General features: G+C 39.2%; 1 protein-coding gene across 6 annotated transcripts in view; it reads right to left on the reverse strand.

Annotated features, from left to right (window-relative positions):
• EFCAB5 (EF-hand calcium binding domain 5) overlaps nucleotides 1-18,331 on the reverse strand; it is a 38,884-nt gene that overhangs the window by 18,090 nt on the left and 2,463 nt on the right. For 4 of the 6 annotated variants that reach the window (XM_072026154.1, XM_072026153.1, XM_072026156.1 and 1 more), the window contains exons 3-9: nucleotides 16,034-16,109; nucleotides 15,750-15,922; nucleotides 12,139-12,714; nucleotides 8,924-9,080; nucleotides 8,260-8,323; nucleotides 6,646-6,716; nucleotides 3,191-3,346 (exon numbers count right to left, since the gene is read on the reverse strand). In XM_072026154.1, the coding sequence (XP_071882255.1) occupies nucleotides 3,191-3,346; nucleotides 6,646-6,716; nucleotides 8,260-8,323; nucleotides 8,924-9,080; nucleotides 12,139-12,704 (1,014 nt within the window). In that variant the 5' untranslated portion in view covers nucleotides 12,705-12,714; nucleotides 15,750-15,922; nucleotides 16,034-16,109. Of the gene's footprint in view, nucleotides 1-3,190; nucleotides 3,347-6,645; nucleotides 6,717-8,259; nucleotides 8,324-8,923; nucleotides 9,081-12,138; nucleotides 12,715-15,615; nucleotides 15,923-16,033; nucleotides 16,110-18,331 lie in introns of those variants that run through there. The other 2 variants (XM_072026157.1, XM_072026155.1) reach the window with 2 other exon arrangements.

Below are 18,331 nucleotides of genomic sequence, written 5' to 3' on the forward strand. Positions count from 1 at the left end.
TTCAGTCCCATCACCTTTGTAATCTCCCTTCCATTAATGGAATACGGTAGTTCATTAGAGAAGATTTACTTAAGTACTTTAAGATTTACTTAAGTTTATCTGTGGCAAGTAGCTTTTCTTTTGTATTATTGATTATTATTTTTCTTTTTCACTTAGAGTAAAAACTGCAAAATGTAAAATTCACCACGCTTGTAATTATGTCGAAACTCTTCCTGTCCTTAACTTGAAGAAATAACAGAAGAAGTTTGCTGTTCTTTTCTGGAAACGAGCTCAAGATAACTGCGATGTTTATAATCCAAAACTGTAAGTAGTGGCATAAATATAAGGATCAGAGCATTTGAAAACAACGGACATACCCAGAATATACTGGTGAAGTGCCTCCCAAGTAGGCTAATTCTGAAAAGTAAGTAAATACATCACATTTTCTATTACTGTGACACCTTTCCTCCAAAGCAGATTGAAAGATTTTTGCAAATTCTGAGGAAAGGAACAAACCAGAAATGTAACCAACTATTCAGTCTAGTTTTAGTCTTTCATACTTCATACTCTCATCTCCCTGGCTTCCTAAGTTTATTAGAAAAAGGTCACATTTCTTTGCACTTCATGTATGACTGGGGAAACTGATTAAAGATTCCTGCATATCAGCCCTTTGTACGAACTCTTGTTTATCAGTAGGATAGGTACAGCATCCACTATAAATAACAGCAGGCCATCTGTGTTTGTACAACTGCCCAAAATTTGCCTCCACTTTTAACTACTGCCAACTGCAGAGGCTGGAGAGTTGAAACGTGTTGACCTAATTTCCTTGTCACCTAAATGTTGGCAGGTGATGATCCTCAGTTGTTTTCAGCAATGCTCTAGGATCTATGAGCAATTCCTTTATCAACACAGACTAAACCAGACTTGCCATTTAATCAATGATAGGTCAGTATTTAACTGCTTGATTGTTCTTCTGGAAACATAATATGCATATCTTCACCACCACAATATGCTTGTTAGTGAGTAAGATGGGAACACACACTCATGAAAGGTCATGAGAAAGCAGACTTTGTTGTTGTACTGCGAGGAAGGTAATCAGAAGTGTCTCAAACTGCATTAGTTTGAAAACTAATCTCTGATTAGAATCAGTTACATTTAAAGGTCTTGGGCTTAAAATGTCCCTGAATATTAATACAGATTCTGTTATAACGTCAAGAGAAATTATACTTGACACACGTGAGCACAGAGACGCCATAAGCTTCAAATTCAAAGAGCCATTTCCTTTTTGGGCATTGGAGCAGTGATTCAACTGCCTTGGAAAGTTACTGCTTCACTACACAGTCCAGGCTGTTCTGGCTGAGCTGCCATCCTTCTGGATGCATGCATTTGAAATCATAATAATGATCATGTGGATACCTTCTAATTTGACTGTAATTTAAACACTGCTTTCTCAGCTCCCTGGCCCTAATTGCGACTCACTGAGACAGCCAGCCACACTCACCACGCAGACTGGAATAACTGCCTGCTGCCAAACAAATGTAAATTAGGAACTGAAACAACTGCTCTGCTGTGCTTTGCAGAATGAGTACTACAGGTAATGGATCACATTCAAAATGGTAGAAGTCCTTGGGTTAGTTTGCATTTTTTATCTCGCCTGTGGGTACAGTACAGCAGGACTTATTAGCACTATACAAAAGAAACCAGGTCAGGTTTAAAAGAACTGCGTGGCCCACGCTACAGTTTAGCACACTCAATTTGGAGAGCAAGTCTACCTCAGAGGCTACAAACAGCAACCAAGTTTGTGCTGTGGTAAGTTTTTTCTGCGCAGTGATGGTGTCTGTGCTGAGAGCTGCTCAGTCTTGTTATGTTGTAGTAGCATTTCTGGCTCTTTGCAGCTGAGATTCCACTGGGACTAGCTGCATGGAGATAGTGATTACTGCCACCAAAATAGTAGGAAGAAAGTCACATTAAACCATGAAAGGGAAAGAAGGGAACCTTTCAAAATGCATAGCAAAAATAGGACGCAGCTTTATATACTACTCCGTCTGGGAGAATCCACCATAGCTCTTTGTGCTTGACAGAGCAATAGGCAAATGAAATGTCTTCTGACTGAGAAGTAGACACATTTCTTTCCTCATCCCTGAAATAGCAGCTCACCACCATCCTCTAAAACATGTCATTGGTGTTGAAATGTGCTCTGTAATTCCATTCTCTTAGAGCTAATGACATTATTAGCATGACATTGTAGAGCACAGTTCATTCATTCTGAGTAGGCATGATGTAAAGACCACTCTACGAGTGCTGAATGGAATATATAATATATGTAGAGGAGAAACCTGCAAGATCATGGCAACTGTTTACTGTGTAGTAGCCAGCAACTGGCTAACTGAGGCTACTCAAATTAAGTACCATACTTTTTGCACAAAGACCAAGCTTTTAGCAATAGTTTGTCATTGATTCTTCAGCTTCTACTATTGCTAGTTTTATAGTAAGTCTAGCTTTTTTAAAATGGGGATGCAGGTGTATTCAGGGTATGACAGATAGAGATAAGAGCTGTTGAAAACCAAATTATGGCTTTTGAATTCAATTTCCAGTTCTGTAACTGACTCATTGTATTTTAATTTCCTGTCTATAAACTGCAGCTGAAGTTCATACTACTTACCTCAGAAAGGCAGTATGGATAGATTATTTTGCATTTGAACTTTATACTTTCCTGAGATTTTTTGATATAAGGCCTAAAGATGTATAAATTAATACATCACAATTAATGCAATACAATACAATGTATGTAACTACTGTAGTAATGTACACATTTGTTGAGGCCAATCTATATCAGGTTATCTTTGCTGAAATATAGCTGAATAGACAAATTAGCACCAAAACGTTCTAAAAGTGCTAAAGGAACAGGTAACAACCAGTAGTAAAGTCTGTGGTTAATTTCTTCTCCAGAATCATCAAACACCAGCCAGTTATCATGTAAGGTCATTTAGTCTGTAGATAGCCACCAGTTTATAGGCTATTGGTATTTCTGTGTTTAAGTAAGAACTATGAATTTCAAGACAACACAACAGCTATTGCCCTCTAAAATAATGCTAAGTAAGTGCAAAGAGTACCTGGAGTCATAAAGAATAAAAAGAAGGCAGTGACCCAGAGAAATACCAAAGTAGAAGCATCATCATATTGAAATTAGGCTGAGAACTGCTTTGCATACCTTTCCATAATCACAATCTAGGAAGAGATCAGTAAACATTTGCCTCCACATATCACATCTTATGGCTTTCTGGAAGTCAAGAGCACACTGACGGAGATGCTTCAGAATTTCTTGGAACATGTCACTTGAAAAATTTTCAGTGTAGGAATGGACATACTATGGAGAGAAAGCAGTAGTGTAAATCATTAGCTTTCTTTGAGTATTTTCACCGCAATTTGAACTCTCAAAAATCTATCACGTAATGAAATATAAAGGAAATTATTTTGTGGATCGATCTGCTAATGTGATACAAACTCGGTGTATGGGTGCTACACTGCTTACTTTGTTCTTTCTTTCAGAAGCAGCAATATTATCCAGACAAGCCTGGGATGCTGCAGCGCTAGGCACTGCACAAATGCATATCAAACAGTTCCTTTCCTGGCCCAGAAACCACTTCCCACTTTAAGTTGTTCAGAGATGCTGGATCAGAATCTCTCCAGCAATGCCTAAGGCAGGTTATCTCAGGCAGGATACGAGTTCTCCATGGTTTTCTGCAATGTTTAGTATTCCTGGCTTTACTCCCAAGGAGGCCTTTTGAGACGTTTGTTTTTGCAGAACTGACACTCAACTCTCTCATGCCACAAAATGACCATTGCCTGCAATTTCAGTGTTTAGAGAACCACTCTGAATACAATAAAAAAAAGGAAAGAACTTTTTGAATGTGAGCCTTCTGTCACCTAAGTCCTCTGACACTGGGAATACTACTGACTTGAGATTTATTTTAAGTTCTAGCCTTGGAGACACTTTTAACGCTTTGGATTTATAGCCATGTGGTTTTTATGAGCACAAGCAATATGGTTCTAAAAATGTGGTGTGCATGACATAAATAATAAAAGCCATCAGAACAAACCACAATCCCAAAGCCTGTGCTGAATTATTATAGCAGGTTTCTGCAGCCAGTCACAGTAATAGGGAGCCTATACAGTTAAAAGGAAGAATTTGCAAAACAGAAAATGTTCCCCATTATCCCATTTTTAGAGTATGGATACCTGACATAAGTGCTAGAGCATCTTGAACTTGTTGAAATGCCACACGGGCACTAACAAACTGAAATATTAATATACTTGTTATTATTCATGCCTGTATTGCATAATTCCCAAATATATGGGACAAGTGGAGAAGAGAGGAAGAGCAGAAAAGCAGCAGCCAATGGCCTGAAGAGTGGCTGGTGGGAAAGAACAACTCCTAATGCAAAGTGTGTTTTTTCTGCATTTCAGCATAAAAAGAAAGGATGTAGGTGGGTTGGAGAGAAGGTGGCAGATCTGGGGCTACATGAATCTACTAGCTTTTCAGAGCTATTGCAGCCTGGAACCCTGTGACAGATGAACCTTGAAGATGACAGCAGCTGGGAGGAGGCAGGTTGGACAAGCAGCTTGCTATTTTCTATGTCATCTTGATGACACATACAAAGGCTCATATATTAATACTGCTGTCTAACAGCTCCACAGAACATTTTTTAGAAGCGTATGTTCAGCTATGTGGGCAGGAGGAACTATCGTAGAGTTATAAGCTTTTCTTAGCTGATGTGTGTAAAGCACTCTAGAGTGTAAAGTGCTGTACACACAATAAACATACATTTATTTATTCTTAACCAAGAGATTTTGACACCTATCAGAAGAAAGCTGGGACACTTCCTAATGCTATCCAGTGTGAAACCTCAAGGTAGTTTGTAAACACATAATCATCAATAACAAAGGGTCAGCTAGTCTTTGCTTTTTATCACTACTGATCTCACTAGAAATTGAGTAAGCCACATGCACTCCTGGAAAACCATCTCACCTGTAAAGCCTGATTTGGACCCTACAAATGTAAGTATTTATCTTGGTGTCAAAAGCTTTGTCAGACTGCTGGAAGTTCCACATTTTATAGTACAAAACCTGTGAAATAAACCATTGAGGACTAGTCTCTGGGATCTAAATGTTTTTTAATATAAAAAACCTGACCAGCTCATCAGCAAGGAGGCAAAAACACAAGGAGCAGCCACTGAGCATGTCCAGCAAAACAAAACAAAACAAACAAAAAAGCCACCAGTGTGCACCAGTGTGAGGCTTCTCTACTGAGTTTCTAACAGCCTTTAAGTAACCAAAAGCTGCATTGAATTTAAGGAAGGAAAAGAAAAAAACACTAATTTTAAGGTACATTAAAAAACAATGCTTTCTACATGTGAAAAGGGCTAGACCAGTGTGGAGAAAGATCACCTCTTTTTCTGGTTTTGGTGGATGATGCAAACTGATGACCAAAGGTAAATTGTAGCTGAGGATTAGAAACAGCACTATCCTCAGAATGAGGTCTATGATTATGGAAGCATTTCCCAAGGGAAGTGATGAAAGCCTCATCATTCGATTCAATTAAAACCCGGCTGGAAAAAGCATCAGAGAATATATTCCGAGAACAATGTTGCACTGGCTGGTAAATCAGACAGCATGACAGTCCATGTCTTTCATATTTCTGATCTCTGTTCTCACATTTTTAATTGAGTTAAAATAAAGAGTGCACAAAATATATTTCAAAACATTTTTGCTAATGTTAATGTATTATGAATTCATTCTGTGCTTATACACGTACCATAGAGTTATGGATTGATGCTTCATTTCACTGACTACAACAATTCTCTGGGCTCCCATTATCCACAACAGTTTCCTTAATTAAATGCAGTTATTCTGAGGTTAAATTTAAAAAAAAACTCATTTCATGCTTAAAAAAGCCTTCAACAAGTTATTATAAAAATGCATCTTTGTGCAAAATACTGAACATGTGAGTCTCCTGAGAGTGAAGAAGGCACAAAAATCACACATGGCTGCTTGAAATTAGTCTCTGCACAGCTGCTTTATTCTCTGTTTTTAATTATTGTAACTGCACCCACTATACTGCTGCAGTTGAGGGGCTGTCATTATTTCTATTCCAAACATCCCTTTTCACAGGTTTAATAACCTCGCCATAAAATTTAGCTCTGTCATAGGTAGAAACGGATGGCAAAGTCTTGGCCTGGAGAGCTTTTCAGTAATGTAGTTTGAACTGATATGGTTGTTTTCAAATTGATGAAGAGTAATGAGGTGAAACTTCCAATCACTTTTCTTGATTTTGGTGAGTTAGAAACACACTTCTGACGCTTCTCATTGACAGCTTTTGATTTTAAAACTGCGTATTTTTCATCCTGATTACTCTTTATGGACATTTTTGACATTTCTTACTGTCTGGTTATGGTTTACACCAGTTCAGGGCAAAAATGAAAGTACTGTGACAGTAGAGAATGGATACAGAGATGGAATATGAAATATCCTAACACAACCAGTTACCTGGGGTGTTGGAGAAAACAGAAGCCCTTCACTTACTCATCTTAGCTGTCCACAGGGAAATGGTACTACTTTGTGATAAATATCACCTTCTGAATCAGATACTCTTATTTCATTTCTCACCTCTGTGAATTCATCAATGTTTACTTTCTGTTCCAATGTGTCTATGATTTCCAGCTTCCTGTCATAGATGGCTAGTAAAAAATTAACAGATATTGGTTTAGAAAGCAAGCAGCCATGGTTTAGCATATTGTATAATTTTTTTTGCATGTTTTATGTTACATTCACTTTCTTTTCATGTTGGATTACATTTGTTTGAGGCTATTTTACACAATAGCTGAAAAATTACAAGGATCTCAAGCATCTGGCTGTATAAAGGCTATCTAAATCTGATCCTTACTGAGAATATTTCTCTTGTTGAGAATCTACACTTAACTATTCAGTGCTGTATGGTCATATTTATTCTTGATATATGCTGGTGAAAATAGCAATGATTTTAACAGCAGTTACCACTAATTAATTATGTGAGGGAAGAAATTATTTTTGATTTAGCAGATAAAACTGCCTGAAAATTCTGGGGACATCAATTCTGCCTTGCAAGAGTGGAATCTGAAAATCAGAGTAATTTTTCCAAGAAACTCTGCAGGAAACATTTTACTGATTATGCTATTCAAAGCTACCTGTTGGTCAGCTCCTTGACCGCTGTAAAGGAATGGAGAAGCTACACCACATGTCTGCACGGATTTCTTAATGAGGTCTTTGAGCACAAACACGCTATTTCTGTTGGGATCATTTTTCTGCTCTTTATTCTACAAGACCTCAGGAATAATGAGAAAATTCCCCATAGAATGCACTTATCTCTTGTTGCTTAAGACATTCTGAAACTGTACAATATCTCTACCAAACTACAAAAAAAAGCTTAATGTTCCATTAATATATATTGAATGCTACTAAATTAAATTCACTGAGAAATGGAGCAGCACATTAGTGAAATCTGACATGAAGCATCTCCAGAATCTGTGGAGCAAGCACCCAGACAGAAACTTCCATATGAGTTTCACACCCCAGGAACTGTTCATACTCAAGAACTCCAGGACCACAGCCACCACACCAGGAGTGTAAAGGCTCTGTTTGGCCACCTACATGATGTGCTACCAACACGGGATGACGACTCAGAGGGACAAATCTGTAATACAGAAAGGCCTGAGCAAGGGCAAGCTCTACACAGAGGTTACTTCAGCAGCAAGCAGAAATACCCTCTGGAGGTGCCCTGATTATTATCCCAACTCCCAACAAAGGCAGATTTGTTATTATTGATGATCATTACATGCTATCTATGTAAAGGGCTGGCAGCAGGTTGAATGTTGCCACTTCACTGTGCCTGGCTCTATCCATCCAGTTATCATTATTCAAAGAGGTCAAGTGTGAGCTATAAAGTGGACAGGATTTATGGAAATCCCTTCTGTGCTGAGTGCTTTGACACAGAAGCCCTTGTGCTGGGACTGGCATGCCTTGGACTGGCAAAGGGAATGAATGGCTAGACAAGATGTGCTATTTCGTGGAATGGTTCAGTCTCTTTCCAATCTGTCTCAAGATTATTGATTGATATACTTCCTGGTGTAACTACCCTTACAGATCCTACATCAATTATCAAATTCATTCATTGTTTGCTCAGTTTGCATTAGAATTCAGGTCACAGAAATAAAACTAAAGAAGAAAGACACATCAAAAATTTACCTTCTCTCACATCCATGGGAGCAGAAGCAACGACATCCAGGAAAGACCTCAGTGCACTCTGAATCTACAAATCAAGGTAATAGTCAAAGGCCTGCTTCATGCAGAAAAATGCAAAAAAGTAAATCATGCTGAATAACCAGTCATGTGGGGCAATCACACATCTTACCACAAACAAGCAGGTCCTGTTAAATGTAGACTTTGTCTATGACATGCTCTATGTAACCATAGGAAGATTTTCTAGGGGACTTGTGTGACTTTTAAGGAAGATGCACTGCCAATTTCTATGAGTCTCGGGGCTAGAAAGGAGATTTAACTGGGGCCACAGGTGAGCAAGACCCAGGTCTTTTAAGGGGATTCTGAAGGACAGCCAGCTGCACAGAGGGACATCCAGAGATAAGGTAGGTATCCAGCAACCTCGGGAGTGTCCAGGTAACTCACAATCCATTTAGCCTCCCACACAAACCTCTGTGGAGAACACACTGCAAGCCTTCCACGTGCTCAGCTTGGTGAGGGTGTGCTAGACACCGACCTGCACCCTGATCCCAAGGGATATCAGAGCCATTACCCACCCTTCTGCTCCTTTGCTGCCATTCCAGGGCAGACTGCCCAGATTTCCTTTTTCTGGAACAACCATAGCAGTGTTAACAAGATCAACCCTAGTTACCAGTGCAACTGGTATTCTGCCACTGATATCCACTGTCCACTCTTTGAATTGAATTGCCAGCGCCTCCTTTCTCATCTCTTTCTGCTCGGACTTCATATTTTCCACCTGTTCCCTTTCCTTACGTTTGGTCTTTGCCTCAGCCTTCATCCTGGCCAGCCTGTAGGACATAGGCAGATGACTTAGAACAATACCAACATAAACCAGCTTTAGTAAGCTAGATGAAACCTCTCCCGAAGAACAAAAGGAAAGGAAATAACTTACTGAAACTCTTGTCCTTTAGCAAAAGCAGACTTTTTCTCCAAAACTGTACTTGATATTTGGGGCACAAAATTACTAGTGTTGTTACTGCACTAGAGACTAGTGATCTGTGTTTTCAGAGGGCAGCTCCGAGATGAAAATATTTATATCCTGACATATATAATCTCCTGAAATCTAGCGTAACTGTGAATCTGAAGAAATAACTTTTGAGTATCAGATATGTGCATGTGGAAAAAGTGCCTTGTAGAGTATACAGTTGACATTTAAGGGAAAATGATTTGTACAGCTCTTCTAGTTTATGTGGTTTCAACAGTGATAAATTTTACCATCAATGCTTGCAAACATTTATAACGGCATTAATCATCCATTGTATAGATGTCTTTCAATTTTCTCTCAATTTTAGCAGGCACGGAGGTGCCTAATTTTGCCTCACTTCATTTACCAACAAAATTGCATCAGTATGCGTTTGTCTCAGCGCCTAAGTACCATTTCACACAAGCACTTCACTGGCAGAGAACAATGTTCAATGAAATTTCTGCAGCGAGGGTAACTCCTCACTGCAGAATGAAACATGTTCCTTCAGGAAGACAGCCGCCTAACTCCCACACAAGGATGGGTGACTCAGACTGAAGGACTACCAGCCCTGGACAAAATAAAGTCTCTGCTTCAGGTATCAATCTATTTAGATCAGGAATTTCTCCCATCTGTTCTCCCTCATTTCTTGTCTCCCACTCAGGTTGTAGTTAAGGAGAGACTGGAGGAAGCCTGAGGAAGAATTGGTAAGCTTTAAATATGAATCTGCGGTGAAATCCTGCCTCTGCTGAAAGTAATGCCAAGGCTTCCAGGAGTTTCACTGGGACCAGAATTTCCCTCTTCATTTTTCTGGTGCTTATGTGAGAGATTTTGAGCCCAGACTGGCATTTCTCTCTAACGTTTTCTTTCTGTTTGGAAAGCCAGTGACTCTCGTTAGGAGTCTCAGGACTACATGGAGTTAGTAAGATCCTCTGTGCTGCTCTAGTTCGAAAATCCTATGCAAATTCCACAACACAGCCATCACAAATATGTAAATCCTGAGCTACTGAGAATGCAAATCCCACGATGCTACTACCAGCCGATATGCCAACCCTACTACAGCTATGGCTACATAAACCCCCTTGGCAGCACTGCCTGCGAAGAGACTGATTTGTCAAACCCTTGAAAGACGATTCCTGTGCAGCAGTTCTGGAGCTTCCATAGCTACAGAGAACCTGTCTCCAAATGCCAACATGAGCTTAACAAGATAAGCCAAGACATGTCACGGGTAGCCAACACTTTGTATTCTATAGGAAAAACCAACCTCTCCAGAAATAAGCTCTGATTCACAACCTAACAAACAAACAAACAAAAATCTTTTGAAAATCTTTTACCAGCTCTGGTTATGCTGTTGGAAGTCTGTTTATGAAGAAAAGACAAAAAGCTGGGCTAGCTCACACTGACCATAATTGGTCACTGACCATAATTGGTCAGTAATATTTACTTCTATCTGTAGGGAAAAAGGGGGTAAGTGACTGCACAAAATTCACTTACCAAACTGCTTTAATTGAATTCATACAGGACATATTCCTATGAGCTATAACTGATGTGGACTAGAAATGCAGGGAGACAAACTCAGAGGTGGAGAGAGATATTTAACATACTCATAACCCATGGGGTAAGACGAGGGGAAATGGCCTCAGGTTGCTCCAGTGGAGGCTTAGGTTGGATATTAGGAGAATTTTCTTTACTGAAAGGGTTGTGAAGCATTGGAATAGGCTGCCTAGGAGAGTGGTTGAGTCACCAACCCTGGAGGTCTTCAAGAAACGTGCAGATGTAGAACTTAGTAGCATGGTTTAGTGGTGGACTCGTCAGTACTAGGTTAAAGGTTGAACCAGATGATCTTAGAGGCCCTTTTCCAACCTGAGTGATTCTGTGATTCATTATAATACTGGGAACATCAATTATCTTCATTTAGAGTCTATGAATAAGTCCCGTCAACATTTTACTTCCCTAATTCCTCACACTGAAACCCTGAAACCAATTTTCAAGCTGTATGTGGTATTCATGCAAATGGACGAGACAGTAAAGGAGTCATTACACTGCAGACACAGCCAGAGAGTGACCTGGTAGCCATGAGTAACTCTGATATCATGTACAATCATCTCTGGGTATTCTACAAATACAAATGTTCACTTCTAGATTTTTCTGAATAAAACAATTAAAATGACAGCAGTATCGTTCACCTGATGCACTCACATTTTAACGTGAGCATATTGTAAGATGCCATACAACCCTCTTTAAATATCCATTAATATTATACTAAACCAAGCAGCCTAGACTACACCCCACAAGTAAGCAACATAATAAAATACAGAACACTTTCTACTTTAAAGGGGAAAAAGGATCTGAAATGAGAACCTGAAGTAAAAACCCTATGAGAGTTTCTATCACATGCCAGCTACCTTGCCATGTGACAATATTGCCCTTGGTTTGGTCAAAAAAAATCACCTTGAAGGAGAAAAAGAGGTCACCTTTATTAAGTTTGGAAGAATATGGAGGAAACAGTGTGAAGAGTCCTTAGACCTTTGATACCAACGCCACACCTAAAGAGCTCCTGTTGCTAACCCAGACTGGTTTGCAAGTAGTTTGCATTTCACATATGTAATTAAGATAGGGTCTAAATTGGAATTATACACTCATGAAGGGCAGAATATAGCCTTAAACAAGAATGACTACTGTTTCATTGTGTGTGGCATTCTGGTGATTGCCCTGCTTCTCGAGTTTTAAGAAGGAGGTAATTACCATCTCTGGCACTGCGCTGCACAAAGTTCATTTTGTTTGACGCTTTGCCAGCCAGACTGCAGCCATGCCATGCCTTTTGTAAAACAGAGACCAGGACCCAGCTCTAATCTTGTGACCAGCCACACTGTCAACTCTCTCACCTCTCCGGTGCTGTATCTGCCATTTCAGTTTTCAGCTCCTCTGTGACCATCTTCATTCCTCTCAGGTAGGGGCCTGGCTTTGTAGAAATATCATACTGAGGGTTATGTCTCATCAGATATTCTCCAAGAAAAGTAATGGGGTCAAATTTGGTTGGTTCTTTGTCTGGTACAAGCACATTCTTTCTTTCCACTTGCATTAACAGCTTTTCCACTCCTGGGATTAATGTAGGTAGGAGTTTGTCAAGCAAATAGGTGCGAGTATCCAGTGACTCCTTCTCATCACTGAACCACTCTTTGCACAGCCAGTCGCAGGGCTCTCTCTTTTTTACCTTTTCTTCTTCTGCCTTTTGTGCCTGAATCATCTTCACCTTTTTTTCCTGCAGATTCAGAGACCTCTGCTGTACCTTTTCATAAAAGCACTCTTTCCACGGAGCACAATTACTACGACATGGCAGCTCATCACTCCCATGATTTCTCTTCATTTCTGTGGCAGTCATATTCTTACCTACAAGGCTGGGATGGTTTAGACCTGCAGTTTGAGCTGCTTCTTCTGGCTGAGCAGCCATTTGTCAATGACTGTGATAAAGAACAAAAGAAGTATGTTATATAATGCCAAAAGATGCAGCAGTGGCCTAGCAGATGACACAGGAAGAAAGTTTATAGCTAGGAATTAACCAATATTCCTTTTCTATGTGCCTATTTTATTCTCTTACTGCTGCTTTGTACTCTTAAACAAGTACAGCCCCTTTACTTCAAAGATTAGTAAATGATTTATAAAGATTAATTATGTATCACAACACTCCTTGGAGACAGAGCAACTACATAACTGTGATCCTCTTTAATGGGAGAAAAAAAAAAGAAAAAAAGAAAAAAAAAAAAAGAGACACGGTAGAGAAGTGATTAATTCCAGGTCACTTAGAGAGTCAGAAACCAAGTGGTGAACAGTGCTTAGAAGTCTTGTCCCCTAGTTCACACCAGTGGATTCCAATTGCCCCTAATATCATTATTTCTGTTTAGGGCCCTTTCCGTGTTGCGAGGAGCTCCAGTGGATATGAGACAGAGGAAGCAAGCCAGGGAAAATACCAGATACCTGGGAGCAAGATTTCTCTATCTCTACACCACCTTCTGCTCTCCTCAATTACCACTTACTCTTCGTGGTTTCTGCAGCCGTGAAAAATCCTGAGGAAGCCTGTACCACAGACTACTCAATTTCAACTTTTGCAACTGCTTTTCTTCTGGATATTTTGTTAATGTAACAGGACACAAATATATGGGTCAGCAGAGTTCCTAAAGAAAGGGAAACTGCACTATGACCCTGAAACTAAACTGTCCACAAACACATAATTTGTAGATTATTCTGTAAAAGACCTACAGAGAGTTGCTGAGATCTCCCTTTAGTTTCCCAGACTACACTGTTCTCTTCTCAAAATGTCAATACTGTGAAATACCAGGAAAAAACAGAATTGCTCACGAGGCACAATTGAAAAATTATTGCTATATGTCTCCATACATAACTGTCTGCAACTACAGTGGAACTTACACGGATGTAATGGAGCAGAATGTGAGCAGAACCCACTTGATTTACTGCATGAAAAATCACCGGCATGCTGTGAAAAAAAACAGCTCAGTGCTAAACAGCAAGGGATTGGTGACATTAATAGAGCCTGACTAAGGCCCTTCCAAATCAAAGATGAAACTCTGCTCTGAACTTGCTGCCACGCTATTCTTTTGCAGCTCTTACTTAAAAGTGCTTTTCACTAAGGCCTTCCAGTATCCATAGAAATAACATCGCTTTCACTATGTTCTGCTATTCATATTTAAGCATTTGTGGCTGTTCTGAAGAGAACTTAGCCTTCTAGGGACTGCATAAATGTGAACTAAAGCCCTCCAGGAACACAAATGTAGTTGCTAGTACAATGATCTTCTGGTTCATAACCATTGTTTGAATCCGAATATTGCTCGGATAGGTAGGATGCTTTACAGCACTGAATTTCTGTTTTCTAGATGGGATTGTTGGCATCTTCTGGTAATTTGTTTGTAATAAGCATAACCTGTTGGGAAGTGAGATGGATTTATGGATCAAGCTGCCTGCGTGACTCAGTGTTGTAACAATGGTGGCTGGTTTTGCCACTGAAGGACATGAACTGTGCAGTTTAGATTTATAATGGTAGAAAAAGAAACCTGTCAACCCTGTCAAATTGTTCCTTGCTTAGGTGAGTTTCTTTCAATCAGCTTTAAAACCAGACTCTTTCCGGTTCAAAGCAGGCTGTTAAACAAACGTTCTGGTCACGTTCCAAATCAACTTTTTTTTTTCTTTTGTGCCAAAATAAACTATTCTTGCAGAATCAAATACTCATGTTATTTCTGAACATCCTTTGTGAAACCTTTCTGCAATTTCTGTGCAACGTTACGGTGACAATTGCACTCTGCTTTAGGAGGTGGCTTATTCTGAATGATGATGAACATATTTTCTACACCGCTCTGAACTATTTGTTAGGAAGATTTTGAGGATTAGCATATGTTTATGAAGTGCCTCTGTCTCTGAACAACAGAAAAACCTAAGTGCTACTGCTCTATCTTAATTCCATGGGATTGGCAAATCTCCAGGAGTGGAAGCAGGGCACACAGAACTATGACAACTACTTTCATGTGGAGCAGATAAATCAGGCTATGAGGGTGTGGAAGAGCATACCCACAGCACATAACTGTTAAAATAAACAACAAAGGGGTGCTAGAATCAGGGCCTAAAACTTGGAATTTATCAATGATTGCAGGGACAAACTTCCAGTTTGTGTAAGACAACTTCAGCTCATAAATTTCAATGCTGATTTACATCAGTTGAGAATTGGGCCCATAAAATATAAAGCTCTCAAGTTCTATGACATTCCCAAGTAGAGGCTTGATTGTCCAAATAAAAGTAAGCACAGTGCACAAACACAAGCTTTAGGAGCACCCAGGAAATTTGAAATGTGATATTAAGTTTCCTGTAAGTCTTTGTTCAAGCTGAAGGCAAGATGAGCTTTTCATTATTTAGTAGGATGCCACTTTCCTGGCTCCTTTTCTATGAGAGAAATATTCTTGCTGTAAACCCGGCAGGTACAAAACGATTATCTCTCCATCTCCTGTACAAAAAAACAAATCTGCTCATAAATAAGATTTTTACGTTTCATTGTTATTCTGTTAGAGCATTCTGATGGGTGGGATAGGGCCAGGAAAGACTAAAATTTGTCTAGGAAAATATTTTGGAGATGTTGGAGTTCCAAAGTCCTTTCAAAAACAGAATCCAATCTCTTTGACCCTCTATGGCTCAGGACTAGTTTTGCCTTTCCCTGAAGTTCTTCGTAGAGCGTGTTTACCACACCAATCACAAGGAGCCTGATACCCTTTTCACATCTGATCTTCTTTTCAATTAAAATTAAAATTAAACAAAGACTTCCTCTTTTGCTTTCTGACGCTCTAAAGAACTGCTTTTCTTACCTTTGGAGCAGGTATCAAAATAGATCTTATTCCTCCTGCTTTCAGAGTGGCTTTGCAAATGAATAGGAATTTAATATATGCCCATCTGTTCCCAGGCATTAAAAATCTTAAAGTGAATTAGGGATTTCTCAGACCTGCTGCGGAGCCAGGCTGTGAGTTTTACTCCTCTCTGTGTTTGCAGTTGCTAAGCAATAATCCCAAAGGTTGCTATGTCTCATCCACGACTCGGAATTGCCGTAGGTTGTCTTTTGGCTTTGGCAGGCCAACACACTCTTCTGAACTGAACTTAGCTCACTGTGTCACGTGACTGAAAATAAAATAAAATAAAATAAAATAAAGACTAAGAATAGCAACAGGCAATATTAGGGGCACCAATAGTCAGAGGGAATCCACAGGTGCCCAGTGACAGAAGGTTTACCTTCAGGTTCAAGTCCAAAACTGTTGAAAGTCCCTTACGAGCTAAACTGAGGATGGTATTAACCAGACGGGAAAATCTAAGAGAGAAAAAAAAAACAAACACATGAAGTACAAACTCAATTTAAACGGACCTTTTTCAGGTTCTCCTTTTGTAAAGAACTGTACCACTTTGAAGCAGCCTAGAGGGAAAGTCATGTACAGCACTAATAAGGGGGAAGTTTATAATGCCATTTTGTTAGACTGCCTTTAAACCAGAATCTAAAGGAATTTAATGAATCACCTTTAATAATTTCTTTTATATTCATGAAGAATATGCAACACAGGGGAAGGAGAAAAGAAGAGAAAATAACATCTAGGAACAGCCATTCTGCACACTTTTAAGTGTACCCACATAATCAGGTGTCTGTTCAGTTATTTCATTCGTGTTATGCAGGATTTCCAACAGAGAAATTAATGGCAACTTCTGCCAGGAAATGAGGTTTATCTAATGCTATTTCTTTTGCTGTGTTTTACATTGGAAGAAGCTTGATCTTTGGATTATCTACCAGCATGAAAACTCTGAGCTGTGACTTCATGGTATCGTCATTGGAACAGCTGCACTGTTCCTACGTCCCTATCCTCTAGTAAGACTATTAGTCTCCATTTTATGGGCAGCTGAACATGTTACAAAACATAATGAGGAGATTTAATCCCCAAAATCTGATGCAGTTACTGTCAGAGTCACATTTCTTCTTCAGTTCGGGAACTAGAGTTTTAATTTCCGAATCCAAAATGTCATTCTCTCTTATTTTCACCAAGTCATTCATTACTTGATATAGAACCCACAAAACTAAAGTAAATATTATTGAATTTGTAAAAACCTCTGGAATTGGAAATAGCTGTAAGTGCCATGCACCCATTGTCCCAACATGAACTTGCTAAAATACCTAAGCTGCACTCAAAAAATATATACTTAGTTTTGTTCCTAAAACCTGCCATGGAAGCTAGAAAGTACACATGCTGTGTACAGGCTCTTTACACAGGAGGGAATTTGCTCATAAATGACAATAACAATTGTACTTTAGAGGACAGTCAAAAGCCTCAATTTTTTATTTTCTTTTTATACTTTCTTTTCCACTACAGAAATCCCTGGTGTTTGTACTCAGCAACATTTATTTTCCTCTGTCCACCTGTGCGTATTTGAGAAACATTTGTATGGCTGTAATTTCTACAGACACCTTTGGCCATCTGTGCTAAGCGTCTCACTGAAAAAATGTTTCTTCTGGACACTCTCAAATATCACTGGAATACCAAGCCTGCAACTGCAGACACTACAACACTGACTTGATTTTTGAATTCAGTAGTTGCTTGTAGAAAGGAAACAAAGCATAAAAAAAATTAATAAAATATCAAATTTAGTGTGGAAAATACCGTAATATATTATAATTCCTTTGCTATTATGATTTGAACAAAAGAAGGAAATATGCTTATTGCAGTCTATTTCCAAGGTGTGTTGAAATATAGCATTGATTATGTCAATAAAATGAAGCAGAAAATTGATGCACAGGAATTATTTAAAATGAAGCTTTAAATTGAACTGTGAATTTTTTGATGGTATGGAATGTCAATTAAAAAATACTCTCCCTTTTCTTACAATGATTTTTTTTTAACCTCCTGACAAGTGCATGCAAATAGAATTTGGAAGGAGGGATGTGAGTGGTTCTGTTTTTATTTTTCTGGAAATGGAATCCTGTGGGTTAAGCAAACCTTTAATCGCACCCTATTTAACTTGGCTGCTATCTCGTAATGTTTTTGCTAAGCAAAGTGTATCCTTTTATTATGCCATCAAATACTTGCACTGTTGACAAAATAATGGACTGAATATGTCATCACAGATGTTTTGCTGGAATTGCCTCTTCTATCTTTTTTTTTTGTTGTTTTTCTGTTTAAGATACATTTTGGAAGCATTCTGTTGCCTGTTGCAGCTGATGCCAAGATTACGCAATAAAAGCCCTGACACGTAGTAATAATAAGTTGCGTTAGCCAGAGAAATGTTTGCAGTACATTAAAGAAAGAAAATAGACAGCTTCAGAAATGCATACAAAGACAGACAGTGTGTAGCTTCACATCCTTCAGATGATACTCTGGGCTAGAGGTCCAGGTGCTGACCACAGTGCTTATAGCACAGGGGAGAATTTGGCCACAGGCTTCCAGTCTCCTTTATGTACCAGCCGTGATGCTGTGACCACAGGCTGCCCTCTAATCGCTCTTTTCAATCAGAATGCATCTGCCTATAGCCAGCCGCCTCCTTCACATTTAA

The sequence above is a fragment of the Anas platyrhynchos genome, chromosome 20, assembly GCF_047663525.1.
Source record: "Anas platyrhynchos isolate ZD024472 breed Pekin duck chromosome 20, IASCAAS_PekinDuck_T2T, whole genome shotgun sequence".
In the NCBI taxonomy this organism is placed as follows: Eukaryota; Metazoa; Chordata; class Aves; order Anseriformes; family Anatidae; genus Anas; species Anas platyrhynchos.